This window comes from Lemur catta, chromosome 11 (assembly GCF_020740605.2).
Source record: "Lemur catta isolate mLemCat1 chromosome 11, mLemCat1.pri, whole genome shotgun sequence".
In the NCBI taxonomy this organism is placed as follows: Eukaryota; Metazoa; Chordata; class Mammalia; order Primates; family Lemuridae; genus Lemur; species Lemur catta.
This window is the reverse complement of record NC_059138.1, coordinates 15,382,462-15,403,197: the sequence shown is the minus strand read 5'-3', so window position 1 is coordinate 15,403,197 and position 20,736 is coordinate 15,382,462. Positions and strand designations below refer to the sequence as shown.

The window sequence follows — 20,736 nt, the reverse complement described above, 5'->3', positions numbered from 1 at the left end:
GGTTGAGAAACAATTTCTGTTGGTCTGTTTTGTTATACCTAATAAGCCACTTACGTGTTGTAACCTGTCGCCCTTGCAGTCTAGGTTGTCATGTAAGTCCTTTAGATCATGATTCTAAGGGTACCAAAGTCACAGATTCAAATCTCTATTCCATGGTCACAGGCGTTCCTGGAGGGAGAGGCGGGAGCCCCATGGCTCTGGTGTCATCCCATCCACGTTAGTAGAAAACAGGCTGAGGGGACATCCCGCTGTGACTCAGGATCACTGTCCCAGTAGCACCCTGGGCGCTGGGGGATGCGCTACAGCCCAGCACCCCAGACGCAACTTACATGCCTGGCTTGGCTCCGGCCATCAAGACCATGCGCAGCGCAATGCGCTTATGCAGGTTCCACTTCTCCACGGCGGCCGCCACGCAGATGACACCGACCAGCAGCAGCGTGGTGTTCTTGAAGTACTCGGCCGCCACCTGTGGGGAGGCCAGCACGGCTCAGCCACCCCTCCCAGGCTGGGAGCATGGGCCGTGCCCAGCAAGAACTGGTTCTCAAGAAAGAGGCCGGCAAAGGGGCGCGGGGAGTGAAGATTACTATCTAGCCGAACACTGTAGAATAGCTACTAGTGCCTACTGTGGGCAGGCACTGAGCAAAGCACTTTACAAAGATTATTTAATCCGGCCAATAGCCCTTTAGGGTAGATATTCTTCTTCACTTTTTAAAACATAAAATCACTATATTTAAATCTGATATGAATATGGTTTTAAAAAATAAACACATATTTATCATCTTATATTAATCTTTAAAATTATTACATTTTTGTTTGTCCACAAATATTATTTGGAATTTTTTTTTTTTTTTTTCTGAGAGAGTCTGACTCTGTCGCCTGGGCTAGAGTGCAGTGGCATCATCATAGCTCACTACAACCTCCAACTCTTGGGCTCCAGCCTCCCAAGTAGTTGGGACTACAGGCACATGCCACCATGCCCAGCTAATTTTTTCTATTTTTAGTAGAAATGGGGTCTCTCTCTTGCTCAGGCTGGTCTCAAACTCCTGAGCTCAAGTGATCCTCCCATCTCGGCCTCCCAGAGTGCTAGGATTACAGGCATGAGCCACTGCACCTGGCTTTATTTTTTATGTGTTTTAGAAAATTTCAGAAAATTATTTTTATTTCTGTTAGAAATGTAATACATGCTAGTATGGAACACTTCAAAATATAGAAAAATTTGAAGATGAAATTACCCTTAACCTACTACTTATTAATACTTGGGCATATTTCCCTCAATGTTTTTTTGTATGTCTATATAGATAAATGGATTTATACAATATGTATCATTTTATTAATATATCTTCCCTTTTTTTCCATTTCACATCATATCTGGATCATTTTCTTATGAGACTTAAATTATTGGAAAAATTCATTTTAATGGCAGCATAATGTACCATACTGTGTCAAATTTATGTTAATGTACATAATGTAGCATAGAATTTATTTGGCCACTTTCCTATTATTCAATATTTAGTTTGGTTCCTTTTTTCTTTTTTCTTTCTACTACTACAAATAAAGCAAAGAATAATTTCTGCCTAAGTCATTATCCTTATATAAATGTGATTATTTCCTTATGATAGATGAAGATGTTTTTATAACTTAACTTAAAAAAATTTTAATTTAAATAATTCTCAATAATTCCAAAGTTACAAAGAATTCCAGAAATGCAAGTAGTACAAGGAATACCCATACACTATCTGTCTGCATTTTTGTTTTCTGAATGAACCATTTGAGGGTAAGTTACACATATTTTGTTTCTTTACTCTTAAATACTTCACTGTATATTTTCTAAGAATAGGGATTTTCTTTTCCATAACCACAGTACCAGTTATAAACTTCTTTCCACTTTTTAATGATGAGGAAATGGAGACATAGGCTTGTTAAAAAGATGTTTCATATGTTCAGGTTCCATGGACCAAACTTGCACGTGATTCCCTCACTTGGAACGTTTTCTTTCTCTATCTCTGCCTGAACATTCCGATCAGATTTCAAAGCCCAGTTCAGGTCTAGTCCTCTCCGGGAAACCTTCCTTGTGGCTCCAGCCTCTGACTCCAGAACATGCCTGTGGGCACCAGGAATTCCACGCACCCCAGAGCACTGGAGGCAACAATTGAATTGTTGCTACCTGCTTGTACTTTTGCTTGTTTTATTTTTTTTTTATGTGTACTTGCCTCTCAACTAAATTTTAGGCTGTTAATGGTTCCTTTCTGTACCTCTTAACACCTAGTAGAATAATATGCAAAAGTAGATGCTTAATAAATATTCGTCACATACATGAGCATTGTTCCCAACTGGAAGAACCATGACAGAAATGGAGAGGAAAAAATATAGAAAAGTTTAATTTCTAATTGAAAAATCTTTTTAAAGTGAGAAAACAAGAACATTTTAACTTCAGAAAAAACAAAAATTGAACACAGGAAAGGGAATTTAAATATAGTAAAACAGGTGGTATTTGAAGTAAATAATATTTACATAATTATACTGTTACACTTTGGTTACTGAATTAACAAAAATTGAAATCTAACTATATTGAGAGGATGGAGGGAGGGGAAGAGGGGGTTGGAAAAGGAACAAAATCTTCATCTGCTGTAACAGTGAACTAACGATGTCTAAAAGTGAGAACTTGAGGACTAATATAAGAATATCCTATAGGAGGCCGGGTGTGGTGGCTCATGCCTATAATCCTAGCACTCTGGGAGGCTGAGGCCAGAGGATCACTTGAGGTCAGGAGTTCAAGACCAGCCTGAGCAAGAGTGAGACTCCATCTCTACAAAAAAAATTTTAAAATTAGCCAGGCATGGTGACATGTGCCTGTAGACCCAGCTACTCGGGAGGCTGAGGCAGGAGGATCACTTGAGCCCAGGAGTTTGAGGTTGCAGTGAGCTATGATCACACCACTGCACTCTAGCCCAGGTAACAGAGTGAGGCTTTGTCTCAAAAAAAAAAAAAACAAAAACCCAAAAATACAAAAATAACAAAAAACTATAGGAATATGAAACCTAATGCCAGAAGAAGTAGTTAGCAAATTTAAAAGTTATTGACTGAGGGTGCTGAGGGTGGGGTGGGACTCAGAGGGGGAAGAATGGGGAAGGAGGATGCTGGTTTTCAGTGCAGACTTCTCGGTATTGCAATATTTGACTGTGAAACTGTGTACACATAACACTTGGATAACACCGAAACCAAAATAAAGGCAACCTCCATTTCACCCTTCTCTCTTTTGCCCCATGGAAATTTCATTGCATCTGGTTGATGAGGTTTATGCAAGAGGAGGAGGAACGTCTGCTCTCTGTGACCATTTCCTGGGAGCAAGAACCCTTTGCTCTGGTTAAACTTGTTCACGGCTGAGCTTGGGGTCTCCACCCTTTCTCATGAATATTACCTTCCCAGGCTTCCAGGAGGCAGCTCTGGTGCCCAACTGGGACTTCATTTTCCTCTGTCTACCAAGGAGCAAACCCACAGAAGACATGAGACACAGTAGTTCTAGGTGATGGTCCCTCCACCGGCCCCATGACACACAGGCCTCTGTGAAGCTGTAAAGTCAGTGCCACCAGGGTCACTTTCTCAGGGGACTCACTGACGACATTTCAGTTTTCTGCATCTTTGGCACATGCCATTCTAGAACACCAGTTTGTCTGTGATGGCCTTTTAGGAGGCTCAGTGCCCAGATGACAGGTACTCTCCTTCTATGGGTTTTGCTCAAAGGAAGGGGAAAGCAACCAACAGGTGGAGAGAGCCTTCCCTGTGCGGGGCATCTTGCACTGTGCACTCACGTTCTCACTTGAGCTCCACAACAGTCCAGTGAGGCAGGTACTATTAGCATCTCACTTTACAGATGAGGAAACTCAGAGAGGCTAAGGAACGTTCCCAAGGTCACTGTGGAGCAGAGTCAAGATATCAATCCAGGTCCATCTGAATCCAGAGCCTACTAGACAACGTGCCACACGGGGTGGACCAGCTGGAAACCCCTCACCTGATTCTACTCTAGGGGAGTTTTCTTGGTCTCCCAGACAGCATGGGCTGGCACACATTTCTTGTCTTCATTCATGCTCGTGTTCCTGACACTGGCCCTAAGTGCGAAAGCCTCCCTGGGCCAGTGTAAGCCCCAGGCCCAACTCAGTGGGATGGTGGCTCTGTGCTGTTTTCTCGCTGGGTGTTGGGTGGGCTTAGGTCTACTCACACTCCCTCCCTGCCCCCTTGTAAGTGATGCCGTGTGCTTGAGAGACACAGCCTGGGGCTCAGGATTAGTCTGTGGTTACAGAGGGAGCACAGTCAAGTGGGGAAGAGTGAGGACTCTGGAGTCAGCCAAGACTCAGCTGTGTGACCCCAGGCAAGTTATTCAACCTTTCTGGGCTTCATTTTCTCATCTAAAAGCAAATGAAGGTTATATGAGTCCTCACCTTGTAAGGTTGTTGCTAAGATTAAATGACACATGCAAACCAGCTAGCATGGCCTGCTGCTTTGATAGCCAGGACTCCTGGAGACCCTTTCTGTTGCTAAGTGCTCTGTTCAAAGGCTGGTCTGCTCCGAGGCCATTAGCACACACAGTGGGCCCAGGCACACCGCAAAGCCACAGGGCTGCTTTTTCATTTTTATAAAGTAAATCCCATTCGGTGGTGTTGTTTGTTAGTTTTCCAGCCCATTGATTTTTCTTTCACAGTAACACCTTGGGTATTCAGAATCCCTTAGGGGACACCAGAGTTCTGAGATTCTTGAGGATTATTTTAATCGTTTTCTAGAATGTGTTGCATCCATCCTGCCTTTATTAACAGAGCCCACACACTCTCCCCCCTTCTTGTCAGACAGGTGCCTGCTCTCCCGATCTTGCGCTTGGCCAGCTGTCCAGGCTGCTGGCCCTTCTTTGGTCCCAGGTCTACATTTTATAGTTTTTCTGCCTCATTCTTGGGCTGTTGCAGCTTCCTGTTGTGAGGGCCCTTGCCATTAGCATTCTTTTCCCCAGTTTCTAATCTCCCAGACTGATATTCTGTGAGTACGGAAACCAGGTAAACGAAGCCGAAACTCATTTGAGTTATCTGCAAAGAGAAATTAGATTCTAAACGAGTACTTCTCCCAGGAGTAAAGTGCGTGGATTTTGTGACATTTGCGTTGGCGGTTTGATTGCTTTTTCTGCTTTTCTGCTCTGTGGTTTTCCTCAGTCTGCAAATCACCAAACTGGGAGAGCAGAGGTGTTTCTGGACTGTGTCTTAGAGGAGAAGGGCTCAAACGGAGGTCACCCTGGAAAGCAGTGACGAGCCCGGGCTCTGCAGTTCAGATGATCTGGCTCCAAGTCAGGGTCCACGACAGATGAGCTGTCTGCTACTGGACAAGCTAATGAGCCTCTGTCCCTCGGTCACTTCAGCTCTTTCAGGGGCAATAGTGGTGCTACATAGCTCAGGTGATCTGCTGTGACATGGGCCTTAGATAAGATAATGCCAGGGGGCTCTTAGGATGGTGCTTGGCACATCCGACGTGCTCAATAAATGTTATTATCATTAAAAAGGTAAAAAGAGATCAAAGCTTCAGGCTGAGATCGAGGGATAGGAATCAGCTATGCCAGCACGACCAAATGAAGGGAGCCGGAGAAAAGAAATGACATAAGAAGGAACAAGGTAGACCTAAAAGACACAGATGCCTCCAAAGTTTCTTAAGCGAAGGGTGCCGGCATCAAAAGAGCTTTCTGAGCCGGGCTTGGCTGGGCAGCAGGGTCAGAAACGCCGCAGGTGAAGGAGCTAGTCCACGGTTAGTGAACTGCAGGTGGCATCACTTAGGGACGAGCTTTAAAGAACATTACTTTGGGCACAGAATTATTTATTGCTCTCAGATATGTTTTTCATTTTTTTAAATTAAGATTTTTAAAGGCGGGGGGGGGGGGGGCAGTTTGTGGCCCTTCCTAGAAGTTTGAGGAGGAGGGAAATCTGGACGTCAACTTCAGCTCTCAGCTGTTTCCACTAAGAACGTCTGATCCTCTCCCTGGGGCATCCCACAGGGGGAGAAGAGACAGACCAACTATGTGTCCGTTCGTGCTATAAGCCGGGTGCTGCGAAAGGCACTTTCATGCTTGCAATAGTCTAAGATCCTCACAAGTCCCCACGAGGTAGGTCTGTCTGTTATTCTCATTTTTCAGATGAGTAAATGGCAGTTAGGAGAGGTTACATAACCTGCTCAAGACTAGCTAGTGTTAGAAAAAGGAAAATTCAAAAGAAAATTTTAACAGTGGCCCACGATGGCTGCAGCCAGGCATGAGGCTAACAGAGCCCAGGCCTGTCAACTAAAGCTGACCTCTCGCCTGTGTCACTGGAGTTTGTTGACTGTGTCACTGACAGGTACTGGTTGTAAGCCTGTTTATCAGATGCAGAACAAAGACAGGATGGAACCCGTCACCCTCCACCATCCCTAAGACGCCTAACCTTTCTCCTACCGGACTCAGCTGCATATTTACCTTATCTCATAGCTAGAGTCGCTGAGCGCCAATCAGAACCACAAAATGGAAGTGCTGCTTCACTCCCTGCTTCTCCCCCCTCTGGGCCGCACGGAGCCCGCAGTTAGAAGATGTGTATAGGCTGTGCCTCATGGAGGCTACTTCCGGACACCTTCTCGTCTAGACTGAGTCTGTGTTCCCGGGCTGAAATCCTCAAACTTGGCTTAGGATAAATCTAACCACGATTTCTCTAAGTTCTAGTGCCTGTTATTTCACTTTTCGGTCAATACTGGGGACAAAGCTGGATTCAAACTCACTTCTCCTCTACTCCAAACTCGGATCCTGACCCCTTCTGCATTGCTGCTCTACTGGCAGCACAGGAAACCCCTCTACCTGCGCTGAGCCAGAGACTGGCAGGACATATCTGTCTGCTTTCTGGACAGGGGCATTTGGGGGCACTGGGCGGCTGGTCCCATCAGAGATGCAGCCAATAGGTGCCCTGCTGCTGGCTGCACAGACCAGCTCTCTGCAAGTCAGCTGGGGGTGGGCCTCTTCATACGGCAGGAGTGTTGCAGCCCCTCAGGAGACTAGTGGTGGTCTCTGGCAATGGACTGATTTTGAGGCTCTTTGGGTCCATGGAACAATTTTGCAGCGAAATCCTCTAGACCCCGGGCGTGGAGCCCTGGGCCGGCTCCCCCTTGGCACTGGGCTAAGCCCCACACTACGCCATTCCAGTTGGCGTCCAAGCAGTGCAGCCAAAGCCAGTGGTGTCTGCCTCCCGCCTCTTCCTGGGGGCAGGAATGCAGTTTCTGCTGGGTAAGTCCCCTGCCTGGGCTCAGCCACCCTTCTCGTCACCTGATTTGCATTCCTGAGGACAGAGGTTTCAAACCACATCCATCGCCTCAGAAAACTTCAAGGGCCACCATGGGAAGGGCTCTGGCCCCATTCCCAATCTGAGTAGGGCTTGCCCTTCCATCTGCTTTAGATATTGAGTCTTTTAAGATTTGGTTTAAAGAAAAGGTTTTATTGCTTAAAAAAATTTCTTTGCAAACCCTACCGTGAGAAGTCTAAAGCAGAGAGACCCAGGTGGGTGCTGATGTGGCCCAGAAGCTGGCCCAGCCCCTGCATGGCTGGAGACACCGAGTCATACCCCCGCCCTCACCCTGGTTTTTTCTTTGGGACCCTGTGAACTGCCCAGATGAGGGGGGACGCGGAGGCCAGGGCTGGGTTCTGAGCCAGGGGCAAGGCGGCTGCAGGCCAGGTAGTGGCTCCCGGGGAGCTGCTCTCCTCTCAGAGACGCGAGCTTGGTTTCAAAAGGCTGCCAGGTCTGCAGGTTCCTACCCCAGGCCGCTGTGGCGCTCAGCCTAGGCTGGGTCTGGGTGGCTGAGGGTGACGGGCAGCCTGGGATCATCCCCACAGCCCGCGTGCAGGAGGAGGGTCAGCCTCCATGGGGAGCAGAGGCCAGAAAGGCACAGCAGAGAGTGGTACAGAAAATGCCCCCAGGCGTAAAGAAATAGAGGAAGTCAGGGTCCAGGCAGTGGGCAGGAATCCAGCCGGGCAGAAAGATCAGGAGCCAGCAGGGAGGCAGATTCATGACATCAGGCTCCAGCGTCACTTAGGTCACTTAGCTGCAGAGGCCAGTCGGTTATCCCAGCAGGAGCTGCCTTTCCTCCTCTCTCACCCTGGAGGAGCTAGAACCTGAATGAGCTTGGCCTGGAGGCCTGCAGCGCCGGCCACTGAGGCAGCTGGCTGGGCCGAGGGGGAGTGGGCGTGTGTATGTGCGTGTGTGCACGCGGGTGTGTGTGTGAGGGGGCGGGGCAGAGGAGACAGTGCACGTAATTACAGAGGTAGCCCCTGCCCCTGGCAGCACCCGTGCTCGTTCCCAAGCCCCAGCACTCAAACCATGGTCTTGACAGCCCCCGAGAGCCCTCGGGCACCCGCCTCTAGGCCAGGCTCCCACACACGGTACATCTTAGCTAACTGGATCCACACAGGCATCCTGCCCAGGGTGTAAACATCAGGAGCAATGCATTAGGAGGGGCTCAGAGGACTTCAGAGGCAGATATAATGACAGTAGCAAGTGTCACAATGGAGCCAAAACAAAAAACCACAGGTGGACACACACCTAAAATACAGGACCAAGCTCTGTGAACCCACACAGGGAAGCAGCCGCTGGAGGCTCACAAGATCACAGAATCCCAACGTCAAAGGAACCTCACAGTCCAACCCGTCTCCCAAGGCACAAAGCCCACCTCTAGCATCCCCGGTATGGCCAAATGACTCAAGCTTCCAGGGACAGGAATACCAGGGCCACGCATGGTGACCCATTTCAGAGGTTTCCCTTACACACAGTGGGGGCTCCTTATGGCACTTTGACTCACTGGTCTGCTGTGGCTCTTCGGGCCTGCTGTGTCGAGCCATAAAAACCAGAAATCACGTCCCCCTTAAGTCTTCTCTCCACTCCTCATGTGGCTCAGTTTCCGGATTTCTGACGTCCTGGCCTCTCACCTCTGGATGAGCTCCTTATCCAGAATGTGATGCTCTGGACACATTGTTCATTAATTCAACAGAAGACTGTGGTACCTATTGCCCAGGGGTTAAGGGCTCAAGTTCTAGAATCACACAATCTTGGCTTCAAGACCTGGCTCCTCTACTTAGTAGCTCTGTGACCTCGGGTAAGTTCCTTAACCTCTCTGAACTTCAGTTTCCTCCACTGTAAAATGAAGATAAAACTAATAGCTACTTCACAGAGGAGTGAATGATACAGTGTGTGTAAGCGACCTCCCACGGCGCCGGGCATATGGTAAACGCTAGGAATTTTGGCAGCCACATCGGACTGACAGATGACTCAGACTGAGCCTGTACTTAGCAAAAAGCCAAGGGTCTTTTTCACATGAACTACTCACATTTATCCTTATTAAACTTCATTTTGTCCATTTCAGTCCACTGTCTCATCCTGTTCACATTGATTCTGCCACCACACGTTAGCTGGCTCATCTAGCTCAGTCACCTGCAAGTCTGATGGCATGCTTTTCATATTTTCATCTGAGATCCCGCTCCAGTCTGATGCCAACATGATACTCTAGATTCTTTAGGTCCAGCTATTCAACCAGCACTCAAGTTATTCCACGGTGCGACATGATCTAGCCCACACTGGCTCCTCTAAGTGAGAAATTTTTTCCCCCTGGAAATTTTCGAGGCTCCAAGGAAAAAGTTAATTTATATTCAATGACTTCTGTTTAAAATCCAGGGAAATTATAAAACCTTTTAAAAAGACCTTAATCTAAAAAGTGGTCAACATAAATATTGGGCACCTGGCAGTGTAAATTTCATTAATCTAGAACATTCCCTCATGGGGAGTTGTGTACATCATCCATGCCGGAAAATGAGACACGACTGCATAGGGTATTCTGTACTTTTCCGCGTGGTTTCTACTTTCTCTCTACTAAAACAGAAACTGTTCAAGGTCAGGAGCCCTTTCTATCATTTCGTATCTCTTCTCAGCACCTGGGTCCTGCCAGGCAGTCTGAGCTTGGCACGCAACTCTTAATTCCTGCAGGCTGACAGATCATTACCATAAAAATTAGCCATTTATAAGTACTTGTGATGGTTAATTTTATGTGCTAACTTGAGTGTCCAGATTAAACATTGTTTCTGGGTGAGACGAGCATTTGCACCGGGGGGCTCAGTAAGGCAGATTGCCCTCCCCAGTGTGGACAGACATCACCCAGTCTGCTGAGGGCATGAATGGGACAAAAGGTGGAGGGAGCAGGAATTTGCCCCTTTTCCAGCCTCACTACTTCTCAGCTCATCTTCTCCTGCCCTTGGACTGGGATTGACACCCTCAGCTCGCTTGGTTCTCAGGCCTTCGGACTCGCACTGAATTACACTCCCAGTGCTCCTGGGTCTCCAGCTCACGGCATGTCTCAGCCCCCATAGTCAAGTGAGCCAATTCCTCATAATAAATCTAACCCTATCTATCTCTGTCTCTCCACACACGCACACACGTGCCCTTTCTTCAGGTGGGGGTGGCACTATGGACACGCCATCAAGAAACACTGCAAGCAAGACCTGAGAATTGAGGGCTGATGCAAGGATGGCGCTGGGCTGTAGACAGGGCACAGGACATTCTAAAACCCAGAGTGTGTGAATCTTGGCAGAGAGAGCGCATGGTTACAGAAAGTTTATGTCTGGGGTATCTGATGCACCGTTGAAAAGATAAAGACATCAAATAGGCTCAAAGGGAAGGGATCACCACTTTCGGCTGAGGTGTTTGAAAGGCTTTGTTGGAGACAGTAATTGAGTAGGATTTTAAAAGTTGAAGGCATTGGAGAGAACTTTCCAAGGTGGAAGAATGGCCTGAGTCGTGGTAAGGGGATCGCAGGCACAAAGTGGGCTTGGGGTGTGACAAGGAAATGATTTGGGGGCTCCTGAAGAGCACTGGCCTTGCTTTTCCCTGTGAGCATGTCCCTGTGGCACTTGCAGGTGTAGGGGTGCAGCTGGTGGTTGTGGGATAGGTAACTTCTCCGCAAAGTTGACTAGCTCACAAAGGGCTAACCCATATCCTCTACCTTATTGGCATTTCCCTCTAATCTGAGCTAAGAAGGTCAGCTAAACAGACTATTTTTGGACTAAGCTGCTCCCTGTAGCCCGACTGCTAAATATCACCACCAGCCAAACCTACTTCATCAGACAGATGGATTAGGATTTTTCACCTCAAATGATAAAACATGCCCTGTGGCTCCTCCGGCCCCCAGCAATAGCAACACACCATCCCTCGCTACACAGTCTTCCCTTTCTTCTCACAAAGTCATGTTACCCTTGCAAACTACTGCCTCCACAGACCTCCTTATAGGTCTGGCCTTCCTGGCTGGGTAAAGGGGTGGCCTTTGGGTAGCTTTTGCCTAGCAACGTCTCTACTGTGTGGATGGGCTGACGGGCCAAGCAGGGGATTCCTGCTGTAGGCAGCCCTTGGAGAATGAGAGACAGGCTAAGGCTTGCTGTTGGCTTTTTGGCTGCCTGTAGTGAAATACAAAGATTACGTTTCTTAATTATAATAATAGTTATCTCACTTTAAAGTGTTACTTAGGATTCAGTTCTTTCTAAAGTTTGTTCTTTTTCTCTGCTCTCTACTTTCACCCCCGTCTCCATCAGTTTTTCATTCCACAATCTTATTTTTATTTTCATTTATTTATTTTTTGAGAAAGGGTCTCCCTCTGTCATTTGGGCTAGAGTGCAGTGGAGTCATCATAGCTCACTGCAACTTCAAACTCCTGGGCAATCCTCCTGCCTCAGCCTCCTGAGTAGCTGGGACCACAGGCCCGCACCACCACTCTGGTTAATTTTTTAATTTTTTGTAGAGATGGGGTCTCACTGTGTTGCCCAGGCTGGTCTTGAGCCCCTGGCCTCAAGTAATCCTCCTGCAGTGGTCTCCCAAAGTGCTGGGATCATAAGCATGAGCCACACCTCACAATTATAAAGAGAAACCTGCAGAACAAGTTTGTATACTCCTCAAAAGAAAAGTCACGTTTAAGGTTAATTTTTCTTTTAGGCAAGCACAAAACCCATAGGACCTCTTCTTTTTTCATAAAAGAAGGGGTAAAATTGGAGCAACTGCCTGGTGATTCTGGTCACAGCCTAGCTTTTGCAGAGATAACCCATCTCTAGAAATAAAAGCACTGCTGAGAGTTTTGGGATTCTATCCTTTTTGGAGAGCCTGAGGCTATGGCAACTCAAAGCAACAACAACAACCAAAAAAAAAAAAAAGAAAGAGTGAGAAAGAATGAAAAGAAACCTAAGACCAAAACAAAGCCCCGAAACAAAAACCTAGTCAGTTGAGTCCATCCAGTAGAAAGACAGATTGTTCATTTGCAGTCAAGTACAACCATTAGGGGATCATCTAATTCTATCTTTGGACTTTCTAGTAAGTTCTGTCATCCATTATTAAGGCATCCATAGGCCAAGCTTCATTTTTCCTTCCTCATATCACAGAAGTGGACAGAACCACAGTTGTTAGTAATAACCCCTGTGTTTATGACACCATGAAGCCACATAGTGCTTTATGGGGTGTCTTTCCTTTGGTATGGTAAGCTAGAGTATAAACTTTGAAATCTAATAGGTATGGGTTTGAATCCTGTTCTGCTACTTTCTACTTTGTGATTTTGGGTAAGTTTCTTAACTCTCCAAGCCTCTTTCCTCCTCTGTAGAATAGAAATATTAACACTCACCTTGTGGAGAACCTTGCAGAGCTCTCTGGATCATTGCATAACAAATGTAGCACTTCTGCTATAGTGCCTGGTTCTTAGCGGGCATTCAGACACGAGTTCCCTTTGCTGTTCGTTCTGTGCCTGCCCAGAACCTCCCCCCACCTCTACCATTCAGGCTTGTCGTCAGAAACTCTACCCAGAGACCAGGTGCTACAAGGAGACAGTCCAAATGGAAGCAGGTGTTAATGAATAAGGATCATCATTCGTCTTGCTCCTGGGTTATGGCTGTTTTTTCCTTTTTCCTTATTTGTGGTAGGCTTAAATGTTTGCCCTGAAGTTTCCCACTGACAATTTCTGTTTGAGCTTTTGAGAAAGCCACTGAGAGCAAACAGAGAGGACTCTAGGGAGGGACAGTTAAGACAAGAATATGTGGGAAGCTTGATTCGGGGAAGAAAGAGAAGAAATGGTTTTTGGAGGGGTAGATGAAAACACTGGCAGGGCTCAGGAAAACATGGCAAATCTATCTCTCAACAAACACTTATTGAACACCTGCTGTATATCGGCTCAGCTTTATGAGATGCACGAGAATCGGTAGGCCTACTGCTTTTGTGTGTTTATGGTCTAAACGCACAGACAAAAGACTGAAAACGATCAACTGCAGCCTAGTTCTAGGTGTCAATCATACAGTTCCTTAAAGGTTTCAGACTGAGGAAGCAATAGGATGTGTTTAATCAAGTAAGGCTTCCTGAAAGAGGCAAGTTTTGAGCCAGTTTGAAGGATATGAGGGTCATGGGTGGAAGGAGAGGAACAGCAGGTGCCAAGGCCTAGTGCTCAGGGGTTGTTCCAGTGGGTGACAGAGCCCCCTCCTCCTCAATGCTGTGTGCATCTCCCCTCCCCCGGAGCCCTTTTCACTGCCCTGCAGGGACCCAGGCAGGGGGCTGAGCTGCAAGCGGTCTAACCTCGCTGGATCGGAGGACTCCGAAGAACGGGTAGAGGAAGGCGGGCACCAGGGCTGCAGCTCCAAGAGGCACCGCCTCGGACACCCAGTACACAGCAGTCACGATCAACACATAAGCACACGCGGCCTCCTGGAAGGGGAGGAAAGAGGCGGTCAGTCACAGGGACAGTTACCACCACTGAGCATACAGGTGAGACCCAGTGGCTGAGGCAGTTGGCATTCGGCTCTAACGCAGGCACCAGGACACAGTCCTCGGAGTGCCATGCTGGACTTGGTGGGCAAATGTGGTGGGGACGCGGCGGGGCCCATCCCTTTGTGGGTGACATTATGGCTGCTCCTTGGGGATAGCCCGTGCCTGGCATGTGGTTTGCACTGATGTGCAGCAAGGCCACCAGCGGACTGTTGCAATATCACAGCTCTGCTGGTTCCCGAAACTGCCAAGGGTGGGGATTGAAACTAATTGCAGTGACCAGACCCAAGATCAGAAACTATACAGGTGGAGTTCAATGCTTTAACTTGGACCCAGACACAACAAATTGATGTCAAGCTGATGGATACTAAAGGTTCTTGGGTGGCTGAAGGTAAGGGTCATTAGTGTGAGTGGTTCACATGTGAGCTCTGAGATTAGCCGCCCTGAGTTCAGCACACGTGCATATAATATGACGACATGGGGGCATTTGGTGTGTACCCGACTGAAGAGAAGCAGATCAGTAAGAAGTGAGATTTACAAATAATCCAAAAGGTGGCTTCCATCCTACGCTCTCATAGCCCTGGGATTCTGGGGTGTGTCTTGGCAAGGCCTGGGATGCAGAACCCCAACCAGAGGAGATGTGCTTTCATTTGATCATGTATTGGCATTATATGGTAAGATTATATTTGGAAAAAAAAGGCCTCATTGCTTTAAAAATGAATAAATGAAGTTAAATCCCCCTGCTTTAGACTATTTGCTAAAACAATTCAGTAGTAAATTTTAATCAGTTAAATTGTTAGGCAGGAACTGGTCGACTATTTTCCCCTTCAGTTTTTAATCTGAGGTTCCATCATGTGGTAGTAGCATCTGGGGATTGAATGCTTCCCTGGGGGCCTCTTTCAAGAGTTGGTAAGAAGCTGAAGGGAGCCCAGCAGAGGGAAGGGAGGATTGAAGGGGTAGGCAGCAATCCTGAGAACGGGCCCCTTATTTTGGATGAGGAAGAAACATGAACTCCTAACTCAGCGTTTCTCAACCTCGGCGCTATTGCCATGTAGGGCCAGATGGTTTCTTGCTGCAGGGGGCTTTCCTGTATGTTGGGAAATATTGAGCAGCATCCCTGGCCTCTACCCACTAAATGGCAGTAGCATCTCTTCAGTTGTGACAACCAAGAATGTCTCTAGACATTGCCAACTGTCCTTTGGGGGGCAAGATTATCCCCGGTTGAGAGATACTGCCCTAACCAGGGTCTGGTTCTCATTGCTCTTGGGCTCCATTCCACCTGCCCGACGCCACAGAAACGTGCTTCTACAAAGGGACCAAAGAGAGCCATCTATCCAGAAGGGGAGGCCTGGAAATTACCAGTATTTTCTCCAGCCCACTTGCTTTGCTGGTTGCACAGCCTAGGGGTGCACAGAGTAAATAAGTCCAACATTCTTATCAAAAGCCAGTCCTCCTTAACCTTGGCCTCTAGTAATGCCGAGAGCCCTGAATGGCTGATTAATGGTGTTGATAAATGTCACTGGCTTACTCTCGAGAGGTTACTGTCCCACGGACTTCGTAATGGAAACATCAGCGAGCCCTGTGACTCAGAGGGCCATTTATAGAAAATCCAAGTTGGCTGTGGGCTCCTCAATTTTTACATAGTTCTAAACCATTAGGGCTCGAGTCTGACCTGCCCTGAGGCTGGCTGCTGACCAAGGAAGCCGACAAATCTTGTTCTGTTTATCGCTCCTGGAGTTCAGAACAGACGTCCTCAAACTCTTGCATAAAAGTTACAAAAGGTCACTGTATCAGTGAGGGGCAGCAGGAGTGATTACCCGGCCTGGCAGGAAGGGACCCTGCTCCCTCCTGATACTCATGGATTATGGGGTTAGGAGTTGAGAAATGGGAACTGCGCCCAGTGATTGTTGACTGTCTCCCACTGAGATTTCCTCTGGGGCCAAAAGATCAGAGAAAAGATAGAACTTTTGGAAGTGCTGATAAGACAACAGAATCAATAGTGGAAAAAAAAATGGCTCCATTTGGAGAAGAATGCAGTTTAGAGAAATAACCTCTTTGGTATAGAAATGAAAAAAAAAAAAAAAAAACTGCCTAAAGGAGTTCAAAGCCCACTGTTCTTATTTCTTTTCTGGAAAAGAGAAAGAATGGCAGGTCTTAGCTCTCGTTGAAGAGAGAGAGGACAGAATGTCTGTCCCTCACCAGGAAGCCCTCATCCCCTCCCGAGAACCCTTGGTCTTTGTCCTGGTCATTACAGGGCTACAAATTAGTGGCTGAGGCAGGAAACAGAAGATGGGGAGGGAGGGAAAGAGGAAAGAGAGAGAGGAAGGAGGAGAGGAGGCAGGGAGAAGGAGAGATACAGACAAGACTTTCCTTTTACCAGGCATAATTTTGATTTGAATTAGGAGAATTTAGGTAAGCTGAGCTAAACTTTTTGATTGTAAATATCAGTAAAAGTTGGAATAGGTTCCTAGAGGAAGTCACCAGGCTACCTTCCTCCAGCAGTATCAGGACAGGATAAACCATCACCATTTTTATCTGGACTTTCCTTAGAGCAGAATAACGGACAAGAGACACCTTTCGATATATTCCTGTGTATTTCTCACTTAGCTCACCCATGGAATCTCTATGAACTGCCCTTTGCCCCTTCTCAAGCTTCTTAAATTCAGCAGATAAGCTTGTTTTCAGACAACCCAAAATACTCTGCAAAGTTTGATTGCAGGAGTCTGGTGTCCCAAGCATCCAGCCAGTGGCTGGCAAGAGGCTCCATTAATGTTGGCTGAACTGACGTGGACTCCTCTGCTGGCTAACAGGTCTCTCCCATCTTCTGGGGAGTATATTCTGGAATCCCCAGGCCCTTTATCAATGTCACTGTCCCCTTATTGGCAAGTGTGTGAGGCTTGGTGAGTATTCAGGCAATGCCTTCAGGGGACAGTGCGGTCAATTCTTTTTTGCTCCTGTTTACAAATAAAGGAAAGAGTTCAAAAGTGGCACTTCCCTAGGTAGGACGCATCCTACTCTGCAACTGACTTAGGCTTGGAACTGCTCCTTTTCCATGCAGTGCAGTCCGACCACCCCACTGATATCCCAGTGACTCCAACTTCACTGGAAGGTACTTGAAGTCTGTTTATTTACTATCATAAATGACTGGAGGCCTTTTTAAAAATTTAGCTTGGGAGGTTTGAGTGCAACTTTTATCTCCCTGGGGACACTGAAGAAGGGCTTAGTTGTGGACACCCCCTCTTGTACCCTCTTTTTCCGTAATATGATAAACAGGGTCTGGACCTCTGGTTTTAGAGAGTGGGGCAAGAAAAAGGGGAAGGTCATTCTGACCCCTAAAACGCAGTTGTGGTTGTCACTTTGAAGAACCATCAAAGCTGTAGGCCAGGAGCTCCTCCCCAGGTACTCAGTCACTTCCCTCCACTCCAGCCCAGAGCCAGCAAATCCATCTTGGAATTTTAAGGATTAAATATCAGAATCTAAAAGTTTGATGCAAGGGGTGAAGGATGGGTGAGAGACACAATATGTGCTGGGCATCCGGTTTGTGCCTCCTGTGGACACTGGCCAAGGTCCCCCCAAAATGAGGCTGACCTAAGGGGGAGACATGAGATTCCTGAGACTGCTGTGGAGAGGAGGGTAATGTGTCTCTTGGTAGCATTCCCTTAAATCAACCTGACATTGAGTTAAAAAAACAAAAAACAAAACAACGGTCATGAAAAGAAAAGAAAAAAAAAAAATCAGGCCCATTTGGACAAAGCAGAAAATCGACTAGCGTTCTTCGGCTCAGGAAAAATGTCAGCAGCAATCACTGTCTGCTAATCCCAGCCCAGTTTTAATCAGCGTCTCCCTGGCACGCTGGGGTATTTATTTTATAAAAGATTTAAGCCAGTTTGTTTTCAAGAAGAACCATCCTAATCCCCTCTGTTTAACTTTTTAACTTAATCTTGGTTACCAAGTTACGCAAGGAGCCGAGTGGAAGACGCCCTTCCCCTCCCACAAACACGATTAACTTGCCTTAGCTTATTTTTCCTAAAATCTCAAGGTCAGTGCCAGCTGGGGGGAGGAGTGGAGTCACAGACAGGAGCAGAGCAGAGAGGGGAAGGGAAGAGAGGGGAGCCCAAGGCGGAGCCAAAGCTCACACAGGCCCGGTCAGGAATTAGGTCCCCGTCTAGAGTATGGGGACTCCGATTTCTTTTTTATCGTGTCATTTTATGTCTGTCCTTCAGGAGCGCAGAGAAGAAAACACAGAGGACACAAGTAATTCAAGGCCACACACATGGCAACATGACAAACTCTGCTTTCCACTTACAGGTGCCTTCCCTAAAGTTCTCGGCGCTTAAGGGATTACAAGTGGTCACCAGAGTCCTCCGAGGCCCACCGCGGGCCCTGGGGTGGCTCCACGTTCCCTCCCCGGCCCAGCCTTCTGCTCCGGGTCATTCCTGGGGGCTCTTCCTGTGTCTCCAGCTGCTCTCAGATAAAGACGGTCCCACGGTGACTCCTGACAGATACAGGCGCACCGGCCTGTCCCCACGGGCCCTTCCACTGGCCCCTGCCCTGTGCTGACTCCCGGCTGGGGGCCGTGGGGTTGGGGACCCGGGGGCTGAGACGGAGGGGTGGAAATGGCAGCTTTGAGGAAGAAGGTATGTCCGTTTCCTCCAGAAAAACACTTGCAAGTGTTGCAACCCACAAAAAGCCGCCCTCAGGGACGGTAGGAGCCTCCCGGTCCCCCCGCCCGGGCCCGGGGCAGTACTCACGCTGCTGGGGTGCAGGACGGGCAGGGGCAGCAGCAGCAGCGGGGCGCAGACGACCAGCAGCAGCTTCCGGGCCCGGAGCAGGCCGCGCAGCAGCCCCATGGCGGCCCGGCCTGCTCTCCAGCGCCTCGGCCCTCCGCGGGGGCCGCTCCGGCCGGCAGGACCTCGTACACCTCTCCGGGCCTCCAAGAGTCCTCCTTCGTCTTGGGGCAGAATGGGAGGGCAGTTATACCCCCCGGGTCCCGCCGAAGGCTGGGCTCCTGGCCTCCCGCGTTAGGTGGGATTGATGAGCATGGTTTTATGGCCAGCAAAAAGGAACTGGGAAAGGATTATAAACGGGGGCATAGTGGGTCCTCTCTCCGCTCGATCAGTAATAGAGTAACTTCATTCCAGGTGTCAGCAAGAGCCCTCTTAACCAATTAAAGGGACACCTTTGCTGCTGCTGTTCGGCCTTGAAGAAATCATTTAAAAGCTTAAAAAAATTAAAAATAGTGAGAGCATATGGTGCTCTCCATCATTTTTCCTCCCTCGGATGGCCTGCTTTGGGGAGTACCTGTTTCATCTCCTACCTGTGCCTGCTGTTGGTAAAAATCTAGTGGCCCTTCCCTTAAAACAAGCCTCTGAGTCTGTCAGAGGCGCCTGCAGACTTCTGATGGGGCTGTTCGTCTCTCTCTCTCGGGACCTGATACCTTAACTCGGTTCAAATTTCTTTCCTTCAAATTGGTTTCCTACTTATAATTTGCCTTGAGCCTGGGCCTCCAAAGCATGAAAAAAAAAAAAAAAATCCCCAAGACATTCCTTTTTCTCACAGGACAACAACTTGCTGGAGGCCCACCTTTAACTTTCATCCACCAATGGGAAGCTGGGACAGAGGCAGGAGCTCCGGCCACTCCTCAAAGCCAATCAGCAAGTTGAAAAGAATGAGCCAATATCTCCTCCGAAGGCAGTCCTGGATTGGTCACAGCAGGGGCCTGCTGATTTTGCAGAACCTAGGCAGCTTGCAAAGCTTATTTTTCAGTTTCTCAAACATCCTGGGGGCTGGAGTGATGACCATCATGGTAAACATAATCTAATTCCACAAGCACTGCTGCATTGTTTCAGAGCATGGGACACAGCTTTCGCTGAGAGGGCCACTCGCTGACATAGTCCTTAGGAAGACCACGAGTCTAGTGTCAGGGAGAAAATGCAATATTAGTTCAGGAGAAATTTGCCCCAGAGCGTACAAAATTGAGCCTTTCAGCTTTCTCTACTGATGAAGCTCGTGTGCTTCAGCGCCTAGGGGACTACAAATGTTCTAAGCCAGCAGCGGGTATGAGCCTGGAAGAAAGACCCCAGACCTTTTAGGAAGAATGAGAAAGGTGGCTGCCTCTCTGGCAAAATCTAGATGTCAGTCTCATTTCAGAGGCCCTTAGAGCCCGGATGTCAGTGGTCTTTCTGGCTGGAGTAGGTGCTCAAATGCTCCTCTCTGAGGCTATTTACCAAAAAGGAAGCAGAAGGCCTCCTTTGGTTGGTAGGTAAGGGGAGGAGGGAGGCAGGGAAGAAGATGACAAGTTCAGGCACAAGGTCTTAACAACAGTTGGATTCAGGAACTTCTCCTGATTACAGATTGGGAGAAACTCTTTTCTCATAAAGAACATGTGGGGAAAGAAAGAAAAGAAAAAGAAAAGCCCAAACATTCTATAAGTGGTGGTCCTTGGAAACATTACTTTGGGAAATGCTGAGCAGAGTTAAGTGGTTATAAAACCCATGTTTTCTTGAATTCTCAGAATGCGAGGAATGGCATTCCAGGGTCTGCAGCTATACCACTTGGAAATCGTCCCCAGGCTAAGGGTAAAGTGACCCAGAAAACCAGTTCTTCTTGACTTCTAAGGCAGGAGCAACTGTGGATAGCCCAGGTCCCCTTTGAAATTATCTTGGATGGCCTAGGATAACTCATCTCTGTAGATGCATGTTAAAGGCTGGCTACTGTATTTACTACATTCTAGCCTCATTTTTGTAATGATTTTAAAATTCAGAATGAACAATACCACATGTGTGATGTTTTGGTTGCGAACATTAAAGAAACTGGGTAATAACAAACAGCTGTTGAAGTTAACATCCGCTGTTAAACCCATGAACCACTTCAAATTCCTTGGTGAGATAATCTGAGATAACAAAGATTCCAGTGAGTTTAGTAACTG

General features: G+C 47.7%; 1 protein-coding gene across 1 annotated transcript in view; it reads right to left on the bottom strand.

Annotated features, from left to right (window-relative positions):
• The window catches only part of SLC13A4 (solute carrier family 13 member 4), a 42,224-nt gene extending 22,902 nt beyond the window's left edge, over positions 1 to 19,322 (bottom strand). Inside the window, exons 1-3 of the mRNA XM_045564600.1 lie at positions 18,560 to 19,322; positions 13,620 to 13,748; positions 330 to 466 (exon numbers count right to left, since the gene is read on the bottom strand). Of these exons, the coding sequence (XP_045420556.1) occupies positions 330 to 466; positions 13,620 to 13,748; positions 18,560 to 18,658 (365 nt within the window). The 5' untranslated portion in view covers positions 18,659 to 19,322. The remainder of the gene's footprint in view (positions 1 to 329; positions 467 to 13,619; positions 13,749 to 18,559) is intronic.
• Positions 19,323 to 20,736: the final 1,414 nt, after the last annotated feature.